The sequence below is a fragment of the Ciconia boyciana genome, chromosome 1 (genome assembly GCF_034638445.1).
Source record: "Ciconia boyciana chromosome 1, ASM3463844v1, whole genome shotgun sequence".
Lineage (NCBI taxonomy): Eukaryota > Metazoa > Chordata > Aves > Ciconiiformes > Ciconiidae > Ciconia > Ciconia boyciana.
In genome coordinates this window covers 81,327,958-81,355,189 of record NC_132934.1, presented here as the reverse complement: position 1 = coordinate 81,355,189, position 27,232 = coordinate 81,327,958, and the positions used below count along the sequence as shown (strand labels likewise).

General features: G+C 44.6%; 1 protein-coding gene across 1 annotated transcript in view; it reads left to right on the top strand.

Moving 5' to 3' along the window:
- The window catches only part of LOC140658458 (potassium voltage-gated channel subfamily KQT member 1-like), a 523,061-nt gene extending 500,667 nt beyond the window's left edge, over window positions 1-22,394 (top strand). Inside the window, exon 16 of the mRNA XM_072876915.1 lies at window positions 21,078-22,394. Coding sequence (XP_072733016.1) covers window positions 21,078-21,233 — 156 coding nt within the window. The 3' untranslated portion in view covers window positions 21,234-22,394. The remainder of the gene's footprint in view (window positions 1-21,077) is intronic.
- The last annotated feature ends 4,838 nt before the right edge of the window (window positions 22,395-27,232 follow it).

Here is a 27,232-nt window from a genome sequence, read left to right as displayed (position 1 = left end):
AGTAGACACACTGCTAGCCTGTGTGAAGGGCAAATATGGACCATAAATTGTCTCAGCTTGGTTGGCAAGGCTGTGCGTGAAGAAGGAAGTGGCCTTAGAGCATCATCTGAGTTAAATCCTAAACTGACATCAAGGAAGATTTGACAAATACCTGCGCTTGTCCTCCCAGAGACACTGTGTTTCTCACAGGCAGGAGCACTCTTCAGCAGAGAGCCCTCTTGAGCCCTCCTGCACAGCCCTGGCTGCAGCTGATGGTTTCCCAGCCACAGCTTGACCTCATGACTGTCTAGGAGATCTGAAGCATTTGCAGCTGACCTTCCAAATGAAGGTTTAATTTAGAGCCAGAAGACTCCTTCCTGCTTTTGGCTTCTTTTCTTTGAATCCCCACTCAGTTTGAAACCCCAGCTCCCAGCCCAGCATGCACGATGGCTACAAGCGAGCCCGCGGGGCATTTGCATTTGTCCCTCGCTGCTGGTGACTCAGCACTGGGAGCAGAGCAGAGCTGCTCTCCTGCAGCTGTCCCTTGGCCACTGCCGCTCAATCAACCCTTTGTCGTTGGCCTGGGGACAGCAGAGCGAGCAGGGCAGGAGATGGGAACAGAGAGAAGAAGAGAGAGAGAGAGAAGCCACGTATCCAGCCATCGGTGCCACAGGAAAGCTGGCTTGCTTAGGTCCGCACTTCCCAGAACCACTGCTGCCGTAAGCTCTGGTTAGCTCCGTTGATACGGGCATAAACATGGTTTCGCCACTACTTTCCTCATCAACTTGGCAGAAGCTAAACCAGCGAAAGCAGTGCATTTTTAGTAAATCATGCATTTCTACTCAGAGTGTTAACTAGGATAGCTAGAACTTTAGATTCATCCACTGGCACAGTTAATGTAGAAGCTTCAGTCATACAGATATATAGAGTAGGGCTTTTTTTTCTGCATTTGTATATGGCACAAGAAGCCCATGTCCTGTGACCTCAGCTCCTCTGCTTTACGGTATTACAAATGGGAGATTATAAAACTGGCTCCTGGATCCCTTCACAGCTAAGCCACAAATTATCTCTGCCACTGAATCTCTCATTGCTTTAGAGGAAGATATTTCCCTACCTAAAAAAGTGTGAAAATAAACCATTGTGATGTGTTCATGGTGAGCGCAGTAGAAATTAATGGACTCATGTACTTTTAAGAATTAGACATTAGTTTTTTTCACAGGAGATACATGTATGCTCACTTTTTGTGAGCATGGTGGGATGTGCAAATAGAAGCTTCTGTGTGCACAACAGCTGCCTGCATTGGGCACGCCTCTAAACATTTTGCTCACAGAAAGACCAGTTTATGTATAAATTAGCCCAGAGATAACACATTTCACATAGTAAGGACCATTTAAGTTCCCTCAGCAGTCCTTTGGCTGGCATACTTGAAAAGACCAGGCATCTCAGAATCAATAACACCTCTTGGCACTAAAAAGTCCCCAACCCAACGAAAACTCTTTTCTTTGATGATCAGTTGGACAACTATAAACTTGTGGGAAATGTTTTGATGTCTTGCCAGGAACAGATAGTTTTTCTTTACTGGCTGATCTCTTTGATATTGTATTGGGATCTCAAGAACTTTTTTCTCTGGAAGGCTTTGAGAAAAATAGGTCTTGTTCTTGGACTCTCACAATATGTCCTGCAGGGATTAAAATAAAACTTGTTTATAATCTATTGCTTCCTGCATTGAAGGGGCTTGCAGAGCCTGCCAGAAAACACTGTACTTTGTTGCTATTGCCACTGTGGTTTTTTTACATAGCAATTTCACCTAAGGCCAGGCAGCAGAATCAATAGCCATGGTTAATGGCAAATTATTAAGAGTTATCTCAGGATTAACTCGTTCCTGTATACAGGACTGGTTCTCATTAGCAACATTTAAGACATGCTGGTTGTTGACCAAAAGAGTATTTTGTTGCTCTGATTTTCATGAAGTTCTCACTTTTCCTATATGCACAAACCCCAAAAACCAGAACTATTCAGTTTTAGAAATCTGAAGTAAATCAGCTGATGGTAGCAGACAGCAAACTTGTTTGCAGGCTCAATGGTCCGTTATCTGAAAGGATAACAAGAGTACTCCAAACCCATTAGATGAATCAGCAATATGAAATCAACTTTGCTAGAACCAGCAACAAAGAAGCAATTCACAACAGATCAGTGTGGACTGTGGATGTGCCCAGAGGCTTTGAACTTAAATAAATAACAGCAGCTGTAAAATAATTTTTTTAATTAAAAATCCCCTATTTTTTCCCAACACACCAGCATGTCCACCTTCATTTTTCCCTTTTCTGTGAATGAGTAGTCCTGGAATCAATTTTGGATTATGTGAACCATAACCCTTAAAATCCTTAAATGACTGCTCACATCTGTATGACTTTGCTTCACTTGAAAGGGCTAGAAATGCAAATGAATTAATTTGCAGGATGAGCTTGATGCAGAAAAATGTTGTTTACTTCATTATGTTTTGAACGGTCCATGGTTACCCCCTGCTTTGAAAAAAAGGCAAAAGCCATATGACACCAGAAAAAAATTCAAGACTTTTTAGCAACTACTGAAATTAACCTGATGAACCCAACTCTTGCCACAGGCAAGGTAAACAAATTGACCCTATGACTTACACATAGCTTTGCTTTGCATGTAAGTGGAGGATCATTGGCGTCAGGAGTTTCGACAAGAAAACTGAAGCTCTGTTTGCTCGCACAACAGTTCTCTTCAAAAGTGAAGGACAAAATAAAATGGCATAAGTAATCAGTACAGTGAGGGCATTTCCATTTTAACCTACAAATCTGCCTAAGTCACTTTGACTTTGTCTTTACAGCAGAATTTGTCTGGGCATGGCATTCTTGAGCTTAAGCCTCCAAAGTCTTAAGTGGTGCTTAAGTTTAATTGCACAGTTGTGCCAACAACAGGGCTGCATTAGGTGATGGGCTTTTCTGTGAGGGCACATCCCACATATGTGAGCCTTGTACTGAGGTATTTTCCAAGTTATTGTGGGATACTTGTCTTTTTCCCTTGATCTGTCTGCAGAATAGCAATGAAACAGGAAGCTCTGGTTTGACATGTCCTTCCTTCCAGCAGGTACCCAGTTGTTCAAGCTGTTTACCTTCATACATCTCTCTAGACATGAGCACTGGGTTTGTGATGATTTGGCTGGAGGCCACTGCAGCCCTACCTTGTCACCTTAAGAAGACAATGGTGGGCCTTGCCTAGCAGCTCATGCAGGCTGAGACATGGCAGAGCAAAGACACTTGACATCATAGGTTTTACCAGCTGTGGACACCCTAGTGCTGACTCGTTCTGGCCCAGAACAGCAAGCACAAAACAGTAGGATTGTATCAGCCTGAACCCTTGGGTTGATCAACTGTGGCTCCAGAAGTATGGGAAGCATGCCTTAACCCTTCAGCCCCAGGACACCCCCGTGGGAGAAGACATCAGTTCAGGAGGGGCTGCCATTGCTCATGAGAATTTGGCTATCCCAGAGTGTCTGTGGTTGGTGGCTAAGTTGTCTGGTGTTGGCAAGCAGCCTGCTCTTCTGTAGTCATGATGACCTGTGAGGCAGCTATTGCTATGGTTTATTGGCAGGGTGTGTTGCTGAATTAACAGCAGAAATAGAAAGAATTACTTTCCTAAAGTGTACTGGGGCAGCTGATGGCACTAGTGTGTCCAACATTTGTCTTCCACCAGCTCACAAAGTATGTGTGAAACAGAAAGGACAATACCAGTTCATTATTGCATGCCTAACCCACAGAGATCCACAAACATTCATAATGCAAGGTTCTCTGGTAAATAGCGGTATTTCAGGGTATTCCGGCATTTATTCACTCACGCAAGAGGAGATTTATCTCACCTCTAAGCTGTAACTGTCTGCATCTGTTCTTCATCTATAACTGTCCTGATTCCTGAAGCCACACCTTGAACTAGAAGTAAGGTTTAACTGCACCCTAAAGAGAGGTGTGAATTGTACCCATGTAAATGAATGAATGTAGACCACATGAATTGCACATGGCTATAGATCGTACATTCAGCCAGCTGAAAAGACCATGTTTCTTCCTACTGCCTCTTCTGGGATCCACCCTGCCTTTGGTGTATGGAGGTTATTGCCATGTGCTACAGATAGCATCTGCGATGGCAAGGGAGGGAGAACTTCCAGCAGCAATGAGCTGAATATTATGCTGGTTTGCAGGCCTATTGTAGGCATCTGGCAAGTGCACTGTCTGCAGCAGGGACCCATTCAAGGGGACAGGGGAAGTCAAGGCTGATTTGTTCTTTCCTCTGCTTTCTTTGAGCAGCACAATTCACCTGTGACTAAGTAAAGCTTTGGTATCAATTCCCATCCTTTCCTTTGTCCCAAGCACCCAACCCCCAGTAGGCAGGTGCTTCATTCAGAACCAATACCAGTATGTCCAGCCCAGATCCCACTATGTGGAGAAGAAACTGGGTAGAAGACACCCATGGCAGAAGACACCCTGGGTAGAAGATACCCCGGGTGTCAACAGGACATTTCCTCAGGGCTGTAATGGTGAGAAAGGAGAGGGGGGGTTGCTCTCCGTGCTCACTCCCTTGCCTGTGGGCGTGGGTGAGCGCGTGGTCTGGCCAGAGCTGGCTACAGACCCTCGCTTGCATCCCCGGCTCCTATCCATATCTTGGTGAACAATGCACGCCAGACCTTCGCATGTCTTAAACCGCAACCTTGTATAGCTATTTTTCCACACACAAACATTCTCATTTTTCTCCTCCTTGTGTTTTTGTTGTGCTCTTCGCATTGGTTTTCCGTTATTAATGTCCTTTAGTTACACTGGTAATAGCTAGGTTCCTTCACTGCAGTCATATTTTTCTCCTCTCCCCAGAGGGTTTGTGGGCACGGCGAGGCGGGGAGCAGAACAGTGAGAAGTACAGCCTTCATAAATCAGGAGGCTGCATGAGCTTTTCCCAAGGTAAAGGCGATGCCTCAGTTGCTGTTTCATATAAAATAGATATTTTAGACTGTGATATGTAGGGGTTTGTTTCATATGCTGGAGCTACCTTCAAGAATGAATCTTCCCATTGTATATAGAGTCCATCTAACTGCTGAGAAAAGAGGGCTTTTTAAAAAAATGCATTTCATCATATAATGTTTACATTTGCTTTACATTGTTATAGACTTACTGACTATTTGGCAGCTGAAACTTTTTAATAGTTCTGTTTTTCTTCTGTTTTTGAAAGCTAAAGGGATCCTGTCAGATTTGGGAGGGCCAGAAATTGACCTATTGTCTCTATTTGCCAAGTCCGTGTAATTCCTTGCACAGGATATTTTCATAAACGAATGCCTCAGTAAGGTTGTTTTAAAAGGAAAAAAGTGGCAGGAGCCCAACACCTGGTGATAACAAACACGTGCAGCTCAGCAGAGGGGTGAGCAGCCCCTCGGTGAGAAACCTCGAGGCAGCTATAAGGCGATGAGTAACCCCCACCATGGCCATGCTTTGGCAGTCAGAAGCCATGAGTCAGGCCCCCCCCGCCTTCCAAATTATAAGGGGGAGGTTGGCTTAAGAGTCCTTAGGCTTTAAAAATAATAATACATGTGGGGTTTTCTTTTTTGCCCGTCTTTCTGACATTTGGACCCTTGACTATACATTCTGCTCATGTTTTCCCATTTCTCTCACCAGCCCTGTGGTCCAGCGCAAAGTTACATCATTTTTTAACTGCAAGACAAGGTTCTCATCTAATCACTTTACTCCAGGAGCTGGGGCTTAACAAACAATAAATATCACAAGCCTGGCAAGGAGCTCTGAGAGCTCGCGCCGGTGATTGCTGCAATAGCAAACTTGGATGTTTACACAGTGTAGAAAATAGACGCAGTGAGAAAACGGGCTTCAGTTTCAATATATAAATCTTCCCCGTTGTGAGAAGTAGCTTCAGAGAGCTGTTTGTTTTAATTAATAGTTGCAGAATGGTGAATAACTGGGATAAAATAATTGGCCCAAACCTTCACCTAAATCCTAGAACAAAAAAAACCCCCGACATTACAAACTTCTTCTAAGATATGAAATTTCCAGCTAGCTTGTGGCTAAACATTTTCACATAAGAACTAATAGCTAGACTCCTGAACCCAGTTTTAAAGAAGTAACTGTCCTGATTTTAAATCTGGCCGTTCATTTAAGTTCCTATATATAGATTTAGGAAATCTAACTTAAGGCTTCATTTCTAAAAAATATACCTTGGCCTCTTTCATAAATGTATTTTTATAATCATATATATATATATATATATATATAGTGAGAGAGATATATGCATCTCTAAAATTCCTGGCTTCAGGCCTTGACTTGGCAGTGAAAAGAATATGTGAGAAGGTTTATGAAAAATAAATCTTTGCATTCCTCTAGCACCTTTCACCTGAGTATCTCAAAGCAGTTTACATCAAGGAAGAATTACACCATATAGGGAAATATTTTTAGCCCTGCTCAACCCTAGAGGAAACTGCAGCACGGAGCGGTCCAGTGACTTGTCCCAGGTCGTCGTGATGCACGCGATGGGTTTTCTGACCTGTCCCATGCTAGGGAGTGCCGTCTGTCTCCTCCGTCCCCCCCCCGCCAGTCTCCCCATCACCTGCCTCCCACTGCCACCCTCACTGCTGAAATCCGGCAGTGCCACCCTGGGGGCTGCCGCTCCTGCTGCCGCCCCCCAGCACCTCTGTTTCTCCACTCATTTCTCGCATCCCGTCTCCCTCCACGCTTTGGAAAACGTGGCCCTGACCTGCAAGAGTTTATGGGGTAAATAGACACGATTTTATGTGTGGGTGAGAGAGACACTAAGAAAAAGCGGTTGTCTTGCCAACACCCCCTAATCACTTTGCTTACGTGTTTTATGTCTTTCTCTCATTCTTTATCTATTTCGTTTATTTAGATTATAAACTCTTCAGGCTGGGGATCCCGCCTCCTTCTTCTGCCTTTACAACACCTACCACAGCGCGGCCCCGAAGCTGGTTGGAGCCCTGCGCTGCTACCACAGTACAAACAATAATAAATAAAACCAGGACTGTGAAGAGATTATAATTAGAGCTGTGCAAAACTCAGCAGTTTTGGTTTGCATCGGTTCCTCCCTGCTGAGTCTACATTGTGTTTTGGATTTGTATGCAAAAAACCCAAAGCAAAACTCCCAAAGTGCCAAGTGTGGCCGGGTCTGGGCTCAAAATCGTGCACAAACCAGGGTGTTTTTAACGGTTCCTCCTTGAAATTATAAATCTGCCAAGGCTCAACCCAGGTTTACTGAAAGGTTCTTGAACCTTTGCAGATTTTGGGGGCCAGCCAAGTTTTCGGTTTCATTACAAAAGTCTCTCTCAGCTCTGCTTAACATACTAATTGCCACACCACGCTGCCCTGTGGCTAACAAGAGGATTTAATCTTCCCTGGCTGCCCGAGCAGATCCACTTATGAGTGCCACGGCTGGCTTTAAAATCATATTTCACATTGCCACATTTGCCGGTGGTGCCCAACTGCTGCGGGTAAACAGAACCATGTCCGAAATCCCGTATCGAGGCATTTGCTCTGCCCCAGGGTATAGCACCACAACCGCCTTCAGCTGAGTAATCCCTCGCCTTGCTTGCCCGAGTCCCCAGGGGAGGCTGTGGGGAGGGAAACGATGAGGAGGAGGCTGGGGGGAGGCACAGTGTTTTGGCTGGCACGGATGTGTAAGCCTTCACTGGTACCCCCTTGCAGGCATGGCTCCTGCTCCCCTCTGCCTCTCTTCTAAGGGCTGGGGATAGAGGTGAAGGGCACCAGCCCCAGAATAGTGTTGATGCTTATGCGGCCGAACGGCCCAAGGGAGGTAAGTGGGGCGACACCATGCACCAGGGCTGAAATCAGAGAGGCATGGAGAGTAACAGCCTCCCCAGACTGGGGGAAGCCCTGCACCCAGGGGATGTACATGGGGCTCCACCTGGGGCTAGCAGGGTGTAGCAGAGCTTTTTAAATAGCTGGCTGCCCATAAATGCATCATACAAAATTATTTTGAATCAAGCCACTTCCACTCCCTGCCTGTGATAAAGAGCCGCAGGCAGGTAGGGCAACGCACGTCAGCTGCTTTGGCCAGGAGAGAGGAGGTGCAGACCTCTCCCCCCATGACCAGGAGAGGAGGGGAGTACCAAAATGAACCTGCCCGTTATAGGGCTCGGCACAGTGCCAGCTATGGCACTGTTGGCAGAGCATCCAACATCTCAGGGGAGTAGAGACCTCCTGGCTCCAGGCTTGCAGGTCTACCAGACTTCTCCCTAGGCTGTGCAAGCAAGGCTGGCTCCTGGGGTTCCCGTGCTGTGTCCGTCTGTGCAAGACCATGTGCGCTTTTGGCGTACGCTAAGTCACAAATGTTTAAACTAGAGCTGGCAGGAGATTTTACATCTTCTTGCGTGACAAAATTTGCAGGATCTGCTGTACTACAGAAAATCAAACTTATTTTGATGAACTTTTTAGGAACGATAAGGAGAAACAAGTGAAGATTTGAATGCAGGTATTTCAGTGTTTTTAAAAATGAAAAGTTGTGGGGGCATGTATTTCACAGTGATTTTGTCTTCTGCAAATTATTAGCAAATAATAAAGGGAAAAATTTAGATTTCATGGCAAAGAAATTATTTGCTTTTACCCAGGTTTGGCATGGTCTGGGGGTCTGGAGGATTTTTTTTTATTTTGCATCTTTTTGCAGGATAGAAAATCCACTTCCTTATTAACAGTAATTAAAACCTTAGCTCGCATTCCTAGAAAAAAGCAGTTGTGTGCCTTACCATGGACATTTCAGCTGACTACACCAGAGGCAAGGGAAAGCAGGGTGAAGAACCCCAGCTTTTTTGATGGGGTGCCTCAGCTGGAGCACAGCATATGACCACAGTTCACTTAGGGTTTTTGCTTTTCCCTCTGTTCCTGTGTAACCTGCAAGCAGTAAAAGAGTCATTTAAGCACAGAGGAGGAGGCATCCATGGCCCTGGGATGTAGGCAGCTCTCCTACATGGGTAGTGTTTGCTGTGCTGCACAGCTCTCCTGGGCTTGCTCCCGAGTCCAGCCAAGGCTGGACCGTGGGCCTGTATAGCACAGGGAGGGCAGGAGGGAGCAGCTGGGGAGGGCAGGGCCATGCCTTTCAGCAGCAGCAGGGCTTAAGCACGCTCTTTCATCCTGGTTTCAGGGCTGGGCATGCAGTGAAGGAAGCCAAGCACAGTGGTCAGGCAGCCAAAACCAGAGCCTCAATGTCATGGATTCATGGTGATGGTCATTTTTGGTTTACACTATACTGATGCAGAAAGACAAGCACCCAGTCACAGCTGGGATTTTTAATATTCATTAAAACATGAAAGTGAAAGCTTTCTAAAGTATTAATTAGCAAAAAGATAGATATCTTATTTTCCTTCTCATTGATAACTAGTTCCATATGGAGTTAAACAAGCTTGCTCTGAAGGGATGAGAAACACTGCAGAACAACAAATAACCCAGGCATTTTTAAATACGGCTTAGACTTATTATAGATTATATTGAGTTAGCAGATCAAAGTCATAGTTCATGGTGAGTAAAGGTAATATAAGAGCAAATAGATGTGAAGCTAAGCGATTAAATCTGTGGGGTTCTCGGTAGTCCCAACAGGTACCAATTTTATTAACGAATTTTAGCTTATTGACCTGAAAAAGATCTGTTTTCCCCCACAGCAGAAAGTTGCGTAAAGACCTCCACGGCTTCCTAGTTCTACCTCTAGAACCTCCAGAAAGCCAGTAACCCAGAATCTTAATTAAACTGCAGCACCAGGTTCAATTATTTTACTAAATGCTGGGACAGTGAAATCTCACCAGGCCATTCTCATATTCCTACACCTCAATGTTCATGTTAATACATGTCCCTTTTATTGCTGTGCTTTTTTTCTGCAATGATATATGAAAAAGAAGAGACATGCAGGAGAAAAATGATTGTTTCTCCGAGCAAGATCTATGATACTCTTCTCCCCAGCAGTATTCCCTGCAGTCTAAGGCTAAAGAGCTGTAAGAGTGATAGTACGTATAACCGACTTCTTTTTCCTTAATTAACAGTGCAGTGCCTTGCAACAGAAAACTGAAGCAGGTTTCTGCTGACTTAGCATATGCCTCATGAGGAAGAAATCTATCTGGCAATTATGGCTTTGCGTCTCTTGCCCTGTCTCCTGTTGTTTGTATAAGACACCGGTACTTCTGCCACAGGCTTCTTCATACAGCTGTCCTGTCAATGCCAGCTTTCATAGGTAATCCATCTAGCTCAGCAGAGTTCAAATAAGACACCTCCCTTTCTTTACTTTAATTAATGCTTTATTTGAGTCTCCCCTGGGGATGTAGTCATGCTGATTTTTCAAATGGCTCTGTTATTTTTCAAGCACAAAAGAAATGGAAAATGTCCACCATTGGGATTCTGGACTTGGAAAATCTGCTTTACTCAGTCTCCTATTCTCGGTCAGTGTTTTAAATGCCCATGGACATCTCTTTAGCTACAGACCGTATTATACAATTAATTCTCTAGCTTGGGAAGGAGAAAAAAGACAAATCCAGTCAAATTCATTCTCCCTGCAATCTCTTCTGATGTTCTGCATCCACAGTTACTGCAGCTATAGCCAGTTTATGCACTGATTTATGCTATCACAGCCCACGTATTGCTCAGACCCTTCCAGGTGCTGAGCAATCTCAGCTCAAGTCACGAACTGTTTCTTGCTGTGTAGTTGCTTTTCCTGCACAGTTTATGCCTGTGGCTTTTGCTGATCTGGGACTGAATGCTGTGGCTTGGTATGACTGAACAGACAGACAGACACCCTCAACGTCAGGTCACTGCGGCTGCAAAACTGGACCAGACAGTCCTGAGTCCACCCACTCGCAGTGACTTTTTCAAGAATTCATTAAAAATATGTGTGTGGCAGTGCTGTTAATCAGGCCTGGTATACACAAGCAAGCTAGTAAAATACATCAAATGACAGATAAGCCAGACAGGCTAAAACCAAAGGGTTCAGCAAAGCATGTTTGAATCAGTAAGAATCAAGAACTGCTACACCCTCAATCAGCACTGTCTGATAATATTTTACTTGCTTTGGGTTTCTGTGTTTTAATGAGTGAACAATGGTGTTTTGTAATCCTCATGATTTAAATACATAACACCACGTTGTGCTTCTGTAGCTTCTTCCTCAAATTGCGTTGCACGCATTAAGCAAGGCTTGCGGCATACTTCAAAGGGTGCGCGAGTTTCAGTGAACTTGTTACATAAAGGTGACCCTAGAGACTTGCCCCATGCAGCGCAGAGAAGAAATAAGGGCAGAAGTTTTCATTCACCTTTTTCAACAGTGTGTAGTACAAAGGTAGAGTTTTCACTTTCCAAGAGCCTTATGAGTTAGCTCCTATCAAGCTTACTTCATCACTTTCACTGAAATAGGGCACATCAAAATGAGTGTTCAGGCACAGGTTCCCCTGGAACAACGAAAGGCATGGTACACCATGTCAGGCTTGATTTCCTGACATCAGCACAAATCTGCGCAAAGACCAGCTCTTAGTTTTGCTACAGGGTTGGGCTAAAATGGTATGACGATTCTTTCGCAGAGCTGAAAATAGAAGCCCAGACGGTGGCCTCCCAGTGACACCCTCTGATCCCTAGACAATCATCCTTTTGCTTCCCGATTATTTTTTTTTTTCCTGGCATGACCACCGTGCCACACTTCCAGCCTTGCTCTGCTGTGTCCATTTCAATCCTCACAGAGCCAACAGTAGGAACGACAAAGGAGCACCACCATCTTCTCTCCTCCTGTCCTCTCCCAACAGGGACTCATCTTCTTTTTTCCATTACAACTTATTTCCTTCCTACAGCCAACATTTCGGTCAACATTTTAGATTACTCTTATCTTTTGTAGGTCTGTGTCTTCTGTTTTGTACCAAGACTCAAACCTACCCAATTTTATGCAATTTCATGTCAGAAAGATAAGAAATGGCAGATTGTTTGATTCATGTGGTTAACAAATATTGATGAGGCTCATCCAGAAAGTGACTTGTCCTCAAGGCAAGAAGGCTGTGCTGGGGAGTAGACTGGAGCTTGGGTTTATGAAGTCCTGGTCTAGCCCTACAAGAACTGCCTGGAACTTTTCTAGTACCTACATGTCTTACTATCTAGATCACCATCACCATAATGCCTGTACTCCTCCCAATAAAAACACTCCCTCTCTCCCTCTCTCTTTGCCTTTCTTGCCAACCTATAAGAAAAGATGGACTGATAATGTGAAAAAAGCTTTTTGTGGGTGTTAGTGTCAATGGAGGGCAGTTGTGTATCAATACTTGTGATAAGGCATATAAATGTTACCTTGTCATACGCAGTCCATCAGCTGTGTTAACTAGATGCTAGCTTAGCTAGATGTCAGGTCAGTACACCTGAATTAAGTGAATGTTCCCGCTGATTTCAGTATCAGTAAGTAATCCTTGCAACTAAGCTGAAAGAAACAAACCAGCTGCAGCACAGCCCAAAGTGTCTTCCCCATTACAGGAACTGGTCAAGCCTATCTAGCCATGAGGCTGGTGGGGTTAGATTTTGTTCTCATGGAGAAGATTTAATAGAGAACAAAAAAGGAAAAGGCAAAACAATCAGAGCGCAGAAGACTTGATACCATCTCTTCAAAAGTTTAGGTGAGGCGCAAATACCGAGTTCATCACACCCATCTAAAATGCTGAGCTTATCACATCCGTCTAGTGAAAGGTTAAGGTCACTTATTTCTCAGTGCTCCTTTGGCACCATTTAAATACTCAGTGCTGCATTTTCTTTTTCTTGTTTCTCTCTGTCCAGTATTGTTTAGAGATTTGAAAATTAAATTAATCAGCATCTTGGAGCATAAGTTCCAAGGCTGCTTTATTGTGAAATTAAGGTGTGACTCACAGTAGCTGCCTATCCACCTTTGAGGCTGGACTAGCTTTGTTATTTTTCTGTGTTGTTTCTTTCCACGCTGGTTTTGCAGCAGGACTTGTAGCCACACAATATAATGAGCTGAGAAATGGCAGTGCGTCATCCAGGGTGTGGCTGAAGAGTGATGTCGCAAGGAGAGATGGCAAGATTACAGGGAGGATCTGAGCAGGATCTGGAGGAGGGTGAAGAATGAAATGTCCTACAACAACAATAACCATTTATGTATGTAAATCAAGAGAAAGAGAGTCCTGCAAAGTCTGATTTACCTTCCGGGGGAAAATCAGGGGAAAAAACCAAACATTTCAAAGCACTGGCTGCAAACAGACACACAGGTGCATGTGCATATAGCTAAAATGAGACAAACTCCCTCAGTAGTTACAGCACACCCAGCAGCCAAGTGCTGCTGCATAATGGTGCCTGTGGAAAGTCATGGTTGTGTCCACTCAAAGAGTGGCACCATTTGAATTTCTTCAGCTAGAAACAAGCACTTCTGGGAGCAGTAGAAATTATGCTGCCTGGTTTCCTGTGGCTCTGTATTTTGTGGTTGATTATCCGAGGCTAATAAGGGGCAAGAGCTGAATAAAGCTTTTCCTGTGGTCAGGGCATCCTGTGTGGATTCTCCGGGGTCTAATAATATAGTTCACCTTCCTCTTCTGCCCTTCCTTCAATGAGGCACTAATTTGGATGTCTGTCTTCTGCACAAGTGCCAGACTTTCAGAAATCTGTCCAAACTTTTTATCTGTAAGGACTCTGTCTCTCTGGCAAATGAGTCTGAAGCTGGCCAGCTTACTCCAAAGCTGCTGTGGCAACATATACACAGATACATCATCAGCTAAACCTCATTTCCTTAGGAAGCCAGGATTCATTTAAAAAAAAAAATCACACCTTCCGTGAAGCAGTAACACTGCTAACATAATCTGCGTGCTGACCAGGCCTGCTTTAGAAACCCAGGGCTGAACTCTTGAGAGTTGCTTAGCGATTAAGCAAATGGCATCTTACACCAGAAGCAGCAACCACAAACACAGGTCTTACTGCAGAGGTTCATCAGTGCAACTGTGGCATAGGAAATATAAAAATATAATGCTCACCAAAAGGGTACTGACAGGAAATACCCAGGAACAAAGTGCAGAGCGATAGACCTTTGTGTTTTCCTTTAAACAGGAAAGATAGATGGAAACCAAAACAAATGAAGCTATACTTAAAATAAAGATTACTATATTCTAGGCCACTAAAGGTTATAACACCTGACCTAAGAATGGGTGGAGATGTTTGGGATAAAGGAAGGGAGGCCTGGAAAATTGTGGACTTATCTAGATAAGTTTCATGGAATGAAAATAAACAATTGCTATCTGCTAAGGAGTACACGGAATAAGTCAAACAAGACAGTCTGGTGGTTTATATATTTTTTGGTGTTCATGGAGAATTGGGCCTGCCAGAACAACAGGCTGCCATGGAAGTGTGCTTTGTGTAGCTTCTACTCATGTAGCTGTTTACCTGACCTCTGAGGTTAGTGGCAAAAGCTCCCATTGACTGAAGCTGGTCTTTCTGCACTATTTGCACCCTCAGCAGAACGAAGCGAGGAGGAGCTGTGCAGTTCAGTGTGGTGGCAGGGAGCGCTGGCAGTTGGCTACGAGACACTGACATACCACAGTGAGATGTTTCCCTGTGTACGTGCCACCTGGCAACCTTGCTTTGGGATACAGCATCGTTTTGGGAATCAGGCCAATTCCAAATCTGTTACAACTCATCCCAAAAACAGTCAGTTAATGGGAGCCTGTTCATCAAAGCCCTCTTGTTGTTGTTGTTGTTGTTTTAAGAGGAAAGCCAAGCTGCCAGTTCTCTGCTAATGTTAATGCCAAAGTCATTTCATGAAGGATGCCACGGTTGATGCCAATTATCATTCCTCAGAGACTTAAAAAATGGTGGTGTAGATATATTTCTGTGCATCTGTGTGTATGAGTACTTTAGGAGACTCCAAAAGCTTATCCTAAAGGTATAGCCTTGCAAACTGTTGACCATTCTGGCTCCAGTCCAGCAAAGCACTTAAATATTTGGTGAACTCAGCAAGACTCCTCACATGCTTCAAGCTAACACATCCATAAGCACTTTGTTGGACCAGGCTCACAGAGGCTGCGCTACAGCCGCACCTTGCACAAGAGAAATCTCCCCAAGCTAGTTGTGGCCTCGATGGCTGGCGTGTCCATTTGCTTCCTCACAGACAGCTACCAACAGGCTACATGAACATTCACATTGCCTGGCCATGCTAAAAAAAAGAAAAAAATGCTTCAGTGGCTTCAGCATTTCACCTCAGTGAAATTTCTCTAACAGGGGACGTGCAAGGTGAGGAGGAGGCAGTTTTGCTTGCAGTGCTGTAGAGAAAAGATTTTCCTTCCCAGAATCAGCAGTCTCTGGACAGCGATAAATCCACTCAGGGACACTCTAAAAAATAAAGTGATTCCTAAAATAAACAATTCAGACTTCGAACCGTATGATAGGCAATTAGTATGTTTGAATAATTGGGTGTAACTGTAGGCAGAGAGAAGCTACAAGACCAGATGTGCATATAAAGCTAAACATAGGCTTTACAGGATCTAATCAAATCAGTCCTCCATCTGGTATGAGAAGAAAAATCGTGTGACAGACCTGGTCAACATGAGAAAATGCCACGAATTTCTGGATAATGGGCTTAAGCTAAATCAATACGTTACATGAGGCAGAAATGGAAGCATCCATAAAATGGATAGCACTAGTTCAACTAAATCACATCTGATTTTACTAAATTAATACCATTTTCTCCTATGAACTAGACCTTAGGTGACCTATCACAGATAACAAGCTGGGAATATTCAGAAATAAGTACATGCAGGTAGAGTAGCTCATGGCAGACAAAGGTTCACATGCACTCTTCTCTCCATACAAAATAAATCCTACCCATCGGACAAGTCTTTTCCAAGCAGTTGGTGTTAGAGCCCTCCAATCAAGTGTTTGTAAATCAGAGCTGCAGTGAGTGGATCCAGCTTCATTTTAGCTACCTTGGGAGCCAGGAGCTGCAGCAAAGGCTGGAAACAGAGGAAATGGTAGGGTCTTCTGGGGGCATGTCTCGGTGGTGGTAAGCCTGTGAGCCCAGAGGTGGGCCACTGCTAGAGAAGGGGTGTTCAGTGGGCTGAGCTGAGGACTCTGGTGGTTTGGAAACCCTAGGCTGGGATGTTGTGTTTGCATGCACTGACTGGGGCAGCTGGCCATGGCAGCTCTGGCCCCAGATGTGGTTGACTTTGCAGTGGCAGCTGGAAAATATCACATAGCACCTCGCAGACACTCTGGGAATGCCCTTGCTCACCTCCTGTGGCCCACTGTGCTTTGGTGGCTCTTGGTCGTCTGTGCTTAGGTTTGCAGTTTGTTGTGGGATGAGGGCTCCATGTTGGGGAGAGGAATGGATGTCTTGTGGGGCTTCCAGAACCAAAGCATCCATCGTAGAGCAGCTCCGATAGCAGAGGATGGGGCTCAACAATGCAGTGTCTCTTATAGTCCTCCACCGCTGCCACGACACCTTGGGCTGTCCTGTGGGCACAGCTTCATAGTTTTCCCCACTTGAGTGAGGCAAACAGGAAGCCCAAGTCAATCCAGCTTAACCAAAAGCAGAACTTATTGTTGCTCTATGACATTTTGATTGGTAACACAAATTTGGGCGGCCTTCTCTCCCTCCTCCATTTCGTGCTGCATGCCCAGTACCAGCAGCCCAGACATGTTGCAGAGAACTGCACAAAAGCTGTACAGCTCAGCCATTTTGATCAGTTTGTGTAGGACTGCTACAGGCAGGGAGAGAGCAGAGCCTTAAGGAGGTGACAGCAACTTTATTTGATTTATGGGGTTTAGCTTTTGATACAAAGCTCCACCTACTTAGCAACATATGAGCGTGTTTGTGGGTTTACAGATTTACTTCAGTGCTCCAGAAGACCATCTTCCCCTTCTGCTACTCCTCTGGAAACAGTTCAAGTCAGTGTGTTGTGCACATAATTGATACCGGCTTTTCCAGCCTCCAGAAATCATATTAAAAAGATAGGCACAACCTGGGGAGAGGGATTTTTCTGGCTTAAAGTGAGAGGATTTGGGGGAGACCATGTGGCTACTCCAACTGAGTTTTCCGCACATGCATTTTGTTTATGGTATGCGTGTGCAAAACATGTCAGAAAAAAGCTCTCAGGGGAGTTAGGAATCTGTCCAGGATGTGGCAAATCCCCAGCACAATCCAGCCCTCCTTCTCCATGCTGCTGCCATTCCTAGGGTCCCCTTCTCCACAAGGCATTTCTGCAGCAGGATCCCAACGAGGTAAAATGGGGTCTTTAGATAAAGGGTCAAGACACCAGCTTTCACAAACAGAGGCTCAAAAGCAACCTCAGGTAGCACATAGGTATTGAAAGCCAACCTGGTGCTCAAGGTGAAGGGCAGGGACACCCTGCATCCCACATGCTGACTGACCCCGTTCCCGTTCAGGGCTCGCTGTGACTCACTGGAGCTGGTTGGAAGATATTTTCTTTGTCTACCAGTCCTGCATGTCACCATGGAGTCCAGCCCCTTTTCACGGGGGGATGTTAAAATGAATATACATTTCAACACTCCTTCAGCTCACCTCGTAGCCCCAATAACAACAGCGTAATATTTTAAACTGCTTTTGCAAGTCTCCTTTCTACAGGGCAGTTGAAAGGATATAAAAGCATTTTAACAATTTTATAGATTTGTCTCCGGAGCGCTTTTGTGATGTGGGAGAACAGAAGTTTTGTTGCCATTTGCCCGTGGACAGCTGCCAAACTCACCTGTCTCCACTGAGCCTGTGTGGGGCATATCACATCTCTCTGGAAACTCTGCGGCCAGCCCTGGATGGCTTCTCACTTTACTCAGCCGAAAAACATGTTGCACAATTTAACCCTTTGCCCACGTGCTTGCCTGGGTGTGTTACTCAAAACCGGCAACTCATTCCGTTTAGGCTTAAGGAAAGTAATAGCTGCTAGGTGGTTTTGGAGAAACCTAAAACCAGGACTTTCTTGTGAAAAACCTTCACCCGTGTGAAAAGTCTTCTAACCCTGCAAGTCATCCTACTGACTTCAGTCAAGCCTTGAAGTGTCCACAGCTCTCCTTTTGTCACTCCTTAACCACAGTTAACCAGCCTCCAAATCTGACCCCTTTTTAACAGGCTCTGATTTGACAGGGTACTTAAGAATTTGTCTTTCTGGCTAAAGTGTTACCAGCCTAGTTGCATGTTCAAAGTAAGGCATATTTTAGAGCATCTGAAGCCAGAAAGCGGTGGTTTGATCCTGTGTATAAAATACAAAGCTAAGGATTAGTAGAGATCTGCCACTGACCACATCTTCTTGTGGGTCACTTAATTTTGCAGAGTCCTGCTTCTGATCTCAAAAATGACCATTAAAACCCTCCCATGTATATGGTTGACACAGGAGAACTGAGCAGCTTCATTTTTTAATGTTCAGGAAATATTTGCAGATCCTTTTGTGGAAGGTGTGACAGAAGTGTAGTGTAATCTACTCCCTTATGTATGAATTTCTCTTTTTCCCTCCCTATAAATGAATATTTACATTCTCCACCCTCCTCCTCTCCTGGAAAGAAAAGTGCATAAAATTATTCCCCATCACATTCTTTCACTGAGTTGGCAAAATACAGAGAAATACAGCAAGTTTAAATGATATGGAATATGCAGGCATAGCTTATCTAAGATCAAGTGTGCAGATCAAAATCAACAAAGCCTTACAAAAGAAAGCCCCAAAAGATCTTTCATCTGCCTGATCCCATTTCCCTGCCTACACCTCTTTTTACCCTACTCTAATGTATTAGTTCTGCTTTAGTTTCTGCTCTGCACAACATTTCTGCTTAAGAAAGATTCTGTTGAGTCATTACCAGCATCAGCCAAACAGGCTTTTCAAGAATGGAGGAGAAAATAAAGGCTGTGGTTTCTAAATTAATTCCATGCTGCTTAACCCTTAAACCACTAGTGACTTTCAGACTTCCAACCAATTCAATGCTGAGCAGAATATGTAGCTGTCATGCCCAAGATGAGAGCACTGTCAGTGCTTCTCTTGGTGACCATGCCAGAGAGAGAGAGACCGGCCGCAGCAGCATCGACCACTCTCTCCTAGCAGCTCATTAGATACGGGCAAAGGCAGAGATGCTACGCGGGGGCCTGGGGTCAGGCTGGCCAGGTAGTAGCTGCACCTCTGCCAGACACAGCCTCTGCCAGGGTCCCTTCCCCTCAACCAAATACAGTCAGTATCTACTCGAGTTGCTGTTCGACAGTGACGCATCCCAAGCCAGGCTTGGCACCAACGGCCCCGCACCCCGGCGGGGGCTGCAGTGAGCAGCCCCCATCCTCCCGTGCCCACACACCTTGCCCTGCCCACCCTGGTCACTGCCCAGGCACTGCCAGCCATGCACCTGAAAGCACTCAGGCTGAAATCGTAATGAAGGGCCATACTGTCTAACCCATACCCTAAATACTCCCTCCTTGCTGCTTCAAAGTGCTGCCTCAGATGACCTGCACCCACACCAACAAAGAGACAGGGAGGGCCACTTTTCTACTAGAAGACAGTAGTCATGAAAGTAGAAATGGAAGAGAGATGAGCACATCTCTCCCTTCATGAGGTAGGAGAGATACTACTCTCCTCCTTCCCCCAGCAGGTTGTATATAGGGGAGAACAGTGGTTGCCAAAATAATATAACTTGAATAAGCTCCTGGTACCTTGAGGTCTGAGGGGCCCCCAGGGGAGCAGACACTTGGAGTGAGAAAAGGCAGAGGAGGGGAAAGCAGATAAGGTGATTTTCTTTGCCTTGGTTTTTAAAGCAATCTCAGCCTGCTAAACTTTCAGTCCATGCTGCCAATGGCTATTTCCAAAGTTATCTTTGCACAGAAAAAGGCTGGAATCCTTTTTTCTCTCTCTCTTATTCTGTCTCCCTTTTTAATGAAAGCTCAGTTTAGATCTGATATCACTTTAAAAGGTTTGCTATCAAAGTTTATTAGACCCACTGGGACAGATCACAGTTTTCAGAGGCTCAGAGTTTCACAGCAGATAACTGTAAAGTGAACCATCCAATGTTCTTCAAAATGCTCATTTTTTTCTTGGGCTCATCTATTACACAAAGCTGCACTGTATTCAAGCATCCTTAGAAGCAATCCCAGTTGCTTACAGGATGCTGGCCACAGTTGTGCCTTTAGAGCAAACTAGAGCAGCCAGCAGTCCCCAGCCTGTCATGCTGGCTGATGCTAAGGTGAGCGGGATGCCGTCTGCAGCGAAGGCAAGCCCTACCAGCACAACGGGATAATGTCTGCTTGGGGCTCCTAGATAAAGGCCAGGATTTCAAAAAGCGGTAGAAAGTATGAGAGCAGCGTCTCTTTAAAAATGCAGATTTGCCTTTCCCTGCTCAAAAATAATAATAACTGGAAAAGACTCCTCTGCCTAGGGACTATGCCTGAGAAATTTCAGCTGGAAAGCAAAGAAATGAGAGGAGGGATTAGCATGTCAAACTTCCTATAGAACGGTTGTTCTTTTTTTTAATGAAGTCATTGGTATTATTATGTGGTTTTTAGTAGGCTATCCTCCTAACAATGCATGGGAATAAACACCGTATCTGGTAGGATCTCTGACTGTAACATGTATCACAGAGGCATCTATTTACAGTGTGAAGGGAGGGGAGCTGTTTCATTTCCCAAGACAGTAATGGAAAGCATGATGTCCTATAACTAATGGTGGTGAAGCACTGGGAGAGGTAGTGGGAAAAAATACTCACGATAAACTGAAGAGCGAAAGAGAGTTTCAGGGCAGATATTTGCAGGATGCATCATCACCAAGAGAAGCTGGCAACCCTAGGAAAAGGCTGGGAGACAAAATGGCTGACTCAAGCGGTCAAGTGCTCAGGCCACCAATGTCCTGTCCTTCTGCTGCTGCTTCATGTGGCTTTACACCCTTCCCTGTGACTTCGTAGCATCATTCAACCTTCCTAGAGCAACAGGCTAGACAAAACTCAGAGGAACTGGTGGTTCTCAGATGCCAACGCTTCCTGCCAGGCTTTATCCTCCCAGAGCTTTTGGCCAGTGAGTGCCTCTCACCAGAATCATGTGCAACCATTTGACAGCTCGTCTGCTTTCTGATTCCTTAACAGGTCATGCAGATGGACCAGAAGCTAGATGACATCCTGAACACGCTCCAGGCTCAGTTGTGGGATCAGCCACAGGCACAGATGTCAGGGCCAGCCACCCCACCTGTCAGACAGCTACAGACAACCTCGGATTCCCCCCCAGTGAACTGGAAAATTTGAAAGCCAGAGGACAGCCACATGCCACCCACTCATTCTTTTACGTCCGGTTATTTTTAAGTCTTGGTGTCTCAGGATTCGGCTGTGTCGTGGGTGAAATGAAATATTCTGCTGTAGTAGATTAAATAAAAAAATGGGAAGAAGCAGCAAGAAGCCAGTCATGACCCTAAGAGAGCACATGAGTTTTGCACCTGTTTTATTAGCCATCATTAGCTAGCCTCTCTCAGCCTATGGCGGTCCTATTCAGCTAGCCCCATTTAGGGTCACTGCACATGCACAGGGCGTGCTGTCGAGGTAAGCATCTGAGCGAGGGTAAGGATGACCCATTCATGGGCGCAAAAGGGGAAAAGGACTGTTTTTTTGGCATTTAATCACTAAGTTTAACGCTCACAGCATGCCCCAAAGGGGGAAAAGAGCCAGCATTTGAACATGAAACAAATGGAAATCAGTGAACAGGAAAATTAAACAGCATGTTTTGACTTCTACCAAGCAGTGAGGATCATAAGAAGGGCAGATTTATATGCTAGTGCGAATGACAAAGTAAAGACAACAGGCTACTGATTAAAAATATGGATGTGTACACAGGCTGGTTGACATATGAAAGACTGAAGCAAAGACTTCAGCTAATTAAAGCAAAGGGTTGCAAATGAGATGAGATGCATGTTGGAACAGACAGGCAAGAGAGATAGTATCTGTGTAGGCTTACTGCACAAGAACACTGTAATAGCTATCAGCTACGCTGATGACTGTTATGCAAAATGTTCTCAAGCTTTTACCTTCATTCAGCAGTGGTTGTTGACTGCAGTCGCCTCAGTTTTAACTTAAGAAACCTGTATGGTAATTGGCTGTGAAATATCTGTAAAGCTTGGTTCAAGTCACTGAGTAACAGGGTACTGCAGGAGGGCTGCAGCTGTGATTGAGAATGGCAGGGTTTCTTAAAGAAAACAAAAATGCACATACTGTTGATGAAAGTTAATTGCTGTTTAAATAAACTGCTGTATGTAATTTTAAATGCTAGATTTTTATTTTTTTTCCTTGTAATCTGATTGTAAATTGAGTGCATATCTGGCTGATATACTGTCACTGTGAAATGGATCTTACCTGGCACTCCAGAAAAGGGACGATACAACACTGTTGCTAAACATATAAATAATAAACCAAGCTAAAAAGGGTGCAGCATTATTTACTCAAGTCTTTTTAATATATTTGCATAACCAACCATTTGAATGAGCATAAGTCTGCAGAGCAAAGACCTGATTCCTGGGAAATACTAAATATATTCTATTCCCACTCATATCCATGGAAGCAAAGCCTGCACTGCATTTAAAAGCAACCTGAAAGACTAGTCCCTTAATAAGCATTTATTTGGACCAATGACTGGTCCATTTCAATGTAATCAAATTAGCTTCTAACTATTACCTGTCCCTTTAAAACTCTTTCCCAGGTTTGTGTGTCTGGGAATTCAAGCTTGGAAAGAGCACAATGAGACTGATTCCAATCTTTAGATTGCAGGCGCGTCTTAGACAGAATATTAATGATGTGTGAGAGGCAATAAAAAAAAAGCAATGTGGTTTTAATTAAATCAGCTGACAAGCCTCCATTCCATCTTGTCTGATTACTACAGAGTTACTGAATATGACCAAATACAGCGTGTAACATGGGAAAATGGTAAATAATCATTGTCAGAGCATTGAGTTGCTCCTGGCTTTCAGTCAGGGTCATGAGCTTCTGCAATGGTCCTTCACATAACCTCATTGACTCCGGCCACTCAGAGCTAAATGGGCAACTGGACACCAAAGGTAGGTACCGTTTCATCAGCCACAGGTAAAAAAAATCTCCCTGGAGATCCCTTTGCCACAGAGGTTCAGGAGATGAGCAGTGCAGCTTTCAGCTGAAGGGCTCAGGGACTTCTATGGCCAACAGAAGGTGAAACTTCCTTCTGGTACACTGCAGATATTTGTGTGAGGGGTATGTGTGGTCACTGTTTTGTGGACCAAGGAATGCAACAGTATTTTACTTAATAATTAGTCTCAATAGAAGTGTTCAGGCACAATACATACAGTAACACCTACTACTCTGAAGTGCCTGGAAAACACACTAAACGTCCTTCCCTGGAAAATTCAGTTAAACAAAATAAAAGTGGTCTCAGCCACAGAGTGTCAGAAGGGATGAGTGGGTGGGAGGAAAGGATAAAGAGGCCCACAGGCATCCCTTCAGAAAAAAAGAACGTGTGCAAGTGTGTGTGCATGTATGGGTGCACGTGTCTCTTTTTTTTAACCACAAGCCAAAGTTACCCCAGAGCCTGAGCCTTTAAGGGTTTGAAAATCCAGCAGTGCAGGCCAGCCATCTGCTTTATGGCTGGCCACTGCAAACACTGCAGGGTGGCATAATATGTTCAGACAGCACCATCAATATGTGACCATGACCACCACTATTGCCACGATGGAGAGATAAGGGTGTGGCCTGAACAAATTGCACTGAGGAAGGAAGAAGGCTGGTGGGAGACACCCATTTTCACACCATATGATGAGATTAAGGGTAAAAAAATAAAAGCAACATAGCTTAGCCTTATTTAAGCAAATGTCCACACCCACAATTAAGACAATAGTTGCCATCTAGCAAAATCTTTCTGATTACCCAGGGGTAAAAATATCCAGGAGTAGCACTGATGTGACCATCTGGTAATACTACCTGACCTTTCTTCTGAGCAGAGGTGGTTTTGCACAGTGAACAGACTGCATATTAATACATTTGCATATTAATACATTATGAGTGCCCCATAACAAGATGTGCTATCAGCAAACATTCAGCAGCAAGCTATGATTTCCCAAGGCAAGAACTGACTTCTACTCCGTGTCTTTTTGTCAGGCCTCACCATCCAGTAAGCAGGTAGTAACAGCATCAGATCTAGGTCATGGTGAAATGGAAAGAGCAGGGAAGAAGCATAGGGATGAGCTTCAGGAAATTCCAAAACCTTGAGGAGTCCTCTTGCAATCACAAATCCTATGAAGTCATAAGATGATCTAGTCCATCAAGGAACAGTATCAGAAGGCCATCAGGTAGAGCATGGCAGGATTTGCTAGCTGGCTAACTGCTAACTTTGCTAACTGCAGCATGGATTTCTTGGAGAAACACCACCAAAAGTGTCTTCTAGAAGAGTTCCCTCTAAGGGAAACTTGTCATAATTTGTCTTGCCTGTGAATGGAAAGAAATTAAATTCTTCATGAAGATTATATGCTCCCACAGTTGACTGCCTTGATCCAGCTGCCTGACTTGCCTGAGATTACTGTTACATGCTGCAGTCCTCCAGGGAATAAATATGCAGCATAGCTGCAGAGGAAAGTTTGACTGCTACGTATGCCATTATTTAAGTAGTTATGTGAAATCCTGAAAGACTATCAGTAGAGGTCTTGTCCAAAACTCTGACTTCTCTACAGGTTCATTAAAAGGAAGAGAGCAAAGGTGGAATTACAAGAAGAATTCTGCCCATGCATTATCTTTTTGAAAATCATGAGTATCACAGAATCACAGAATGGTTTGGGTTGGAAGGGATCTTTGAAGATCATATAATTCCAACCTCCCTGTCATGGGCAGGGACATGTTTCACTAGATCAGGTTGCTCAAAACCCTGCCCAACCTGACTTTGAACACTTCCAAGGATGGGCCATCCACAGCTTCTCCGGACAACCTCTTCAGTGTCTCACCACCCTCATCATAAAAAAAATCTTCCTTCTACCCAATCTAAATCTACCATCTTTCAGTTTAAAACCATTGCCCCTTGTCCTGTCACTAGAGGCCCTGGTAAAAAGTCTTCCTCTTTTAAAAAGTCTTTCTTATAAGTCCCCTTGATATACTGAAAGACCACAATAAGGTCTTCCTGGACCCTTCTCTTCCCCAGGCTGAACAACCCTAACTCTCTCAGCCTTTCTTCACAGGAGATGTGTTCCAGCCCTCTGATAATTTTCGCAGCCCTCCTCTGGAACCACTCTAACAGGTCCATGTCTTTCTTGTGCTGGGGGCCCCAGAACTGGACGCAGTACTCCAAGTGGGGTCTCATGAGAGCAGAGTAGAGGGGCAGAATCACCTCCCTTGACCTGCTGGCCACGCTTCTTTTTATGTAGCCCAGGATATGGTTGGCTTTCTAGGCTGCGAGCACACATTGCCAGCTCATGTCCAATTTTACATGACCAGTACACCCAAGTCCTTCTCTCCAGGGCTGCTCTCAATCAATTCATCCTTCAGTCTGTACTGATACTGGGGATTACCCTGACCCAGGTGCAGGACCTTGCACTTGGCCGTGTTGAACTTCATGAGGTTCACATGGGCCCACTCCTCAAGGCTGTCAAGGTGCCTCTGGATGGCATCCCTTCCCTTCAGTGTATCACCTGCACCACTCACCTTGTTGTCATCCACAAACTTGCTGAGGGCGCACTCGATCCTACTGGCTATGTCATTAATGAAGATGTTAAATAGTATTGGTCCCAGTACAGACCCCTGAGGGACACCACTTGTCACTAGTTTCCATTTCGACATTGAGCTGTTAACTGAAATTCTTTGGATGCAACCATCCAGCAGATTCCTTATCCATCTAACAGTCCATCCATCAAACCCATATCTCTCCAATTTAGAGGTAAGAATGTTGTGGGGGACTGTATCAAAGGCCTTATAGAAGTCCGGGTAGATGACATCAGTTGCTCTCCCCTTGTCAACTGATGCAGTCATTCCAACGTAGAAGGCCACTGGATTTAGTCAGGCACAATTTTCCCTTGCTGAAGCCATGTTGGTTGTCTCTAATCACCTCTTTGTCTTCCACATGTTTCAACATAACTTCCAGGAGTATTGTTCCATGATCTTACTGGGCACTGAGGTAAGGCTGACTGGTCAGTAGTTCCCAGGGTCCTCCTTATTACCCTTTTTAAAAATGGGTGTGATATCGAGTGTTCCCTCTCAGCTGTGGTTCTAACACAAGGCAAAATTACAGAAAGTATTCCTAAGGAGGTCCATTTGTGTGTCTTCATCTCCATTTCTACTAACATTAGTGCACTGAGTAGGCTTCCTGAACAACAGCAGTGATCTGATGTTCATCTTATTCATTTCTCCATGATGGGAGTCCAGCACACACACCACACACCCAGCTGCAGACTAAAGAGTACATTCAGCAAGCTCATTCCTACAGCAACTCTTCTCACATCAGTAAAATAGTAATAATACCATGAATTAACATGGTCCTATGAAGCTATCTGCACCGTGCAGCCACATCTGCAATGGTCCCACATTGTCTTGATTCAGAATAGAGGCATAGACCAGGCGGCCAAGGTCTCTCAAGGCCACAGTATCAGCAGGGGTGGCTGTCAGGAATGCACTTTACCAATGCATCAAAAGACAAGAGTACAGGAGATCAAGTAAAGATTAGCTATTTATTTTCAAAAAGATCACATGTTTTTCTACCTGATCCAATTTCACTGTGAAGATACATGGTGTCCTCCCTTACTAGAGAAATTGACACCAACCAAAACAAGATTTTCCACATTCCTTTTAATAATGTATGGCATCCTGAAGCCTGCTGTCTGCCTATGATGATGCAAGATGCTCAGAAGTCATTACAACAAAGCCTGAGGGGATTATTTTCTCATTTCCATAATTACACAGTCAGTAATATTATCATGAGCCAATCTTATCTCAAAATGTATACCCAGATCTTTAATGACAATATTTCTTGAAGTGATGTGTGGGATTAAAGTCCTGTGTATGATAAATCTGCAGCAGTGAGGGAGACGAAAAGTTCAGCTTTCATCAACTGGGGGCTTTCATTCCTGAGAAAAGGTAACTGTGCCCCCAAAACAGCCGATATGGGTCACAGATCAGAAGTCTGCTGCCACATCTGGAACACTCCCTCCATCTCTGGAGAGTAAAAAGTGAGAAAAGACTCTCCAGCCACAGCTGTCCATTTCAGAAGGGGGCCCATTTAGTGGCCCTGGAGGTTTTCCATCCACCTGCCTTGC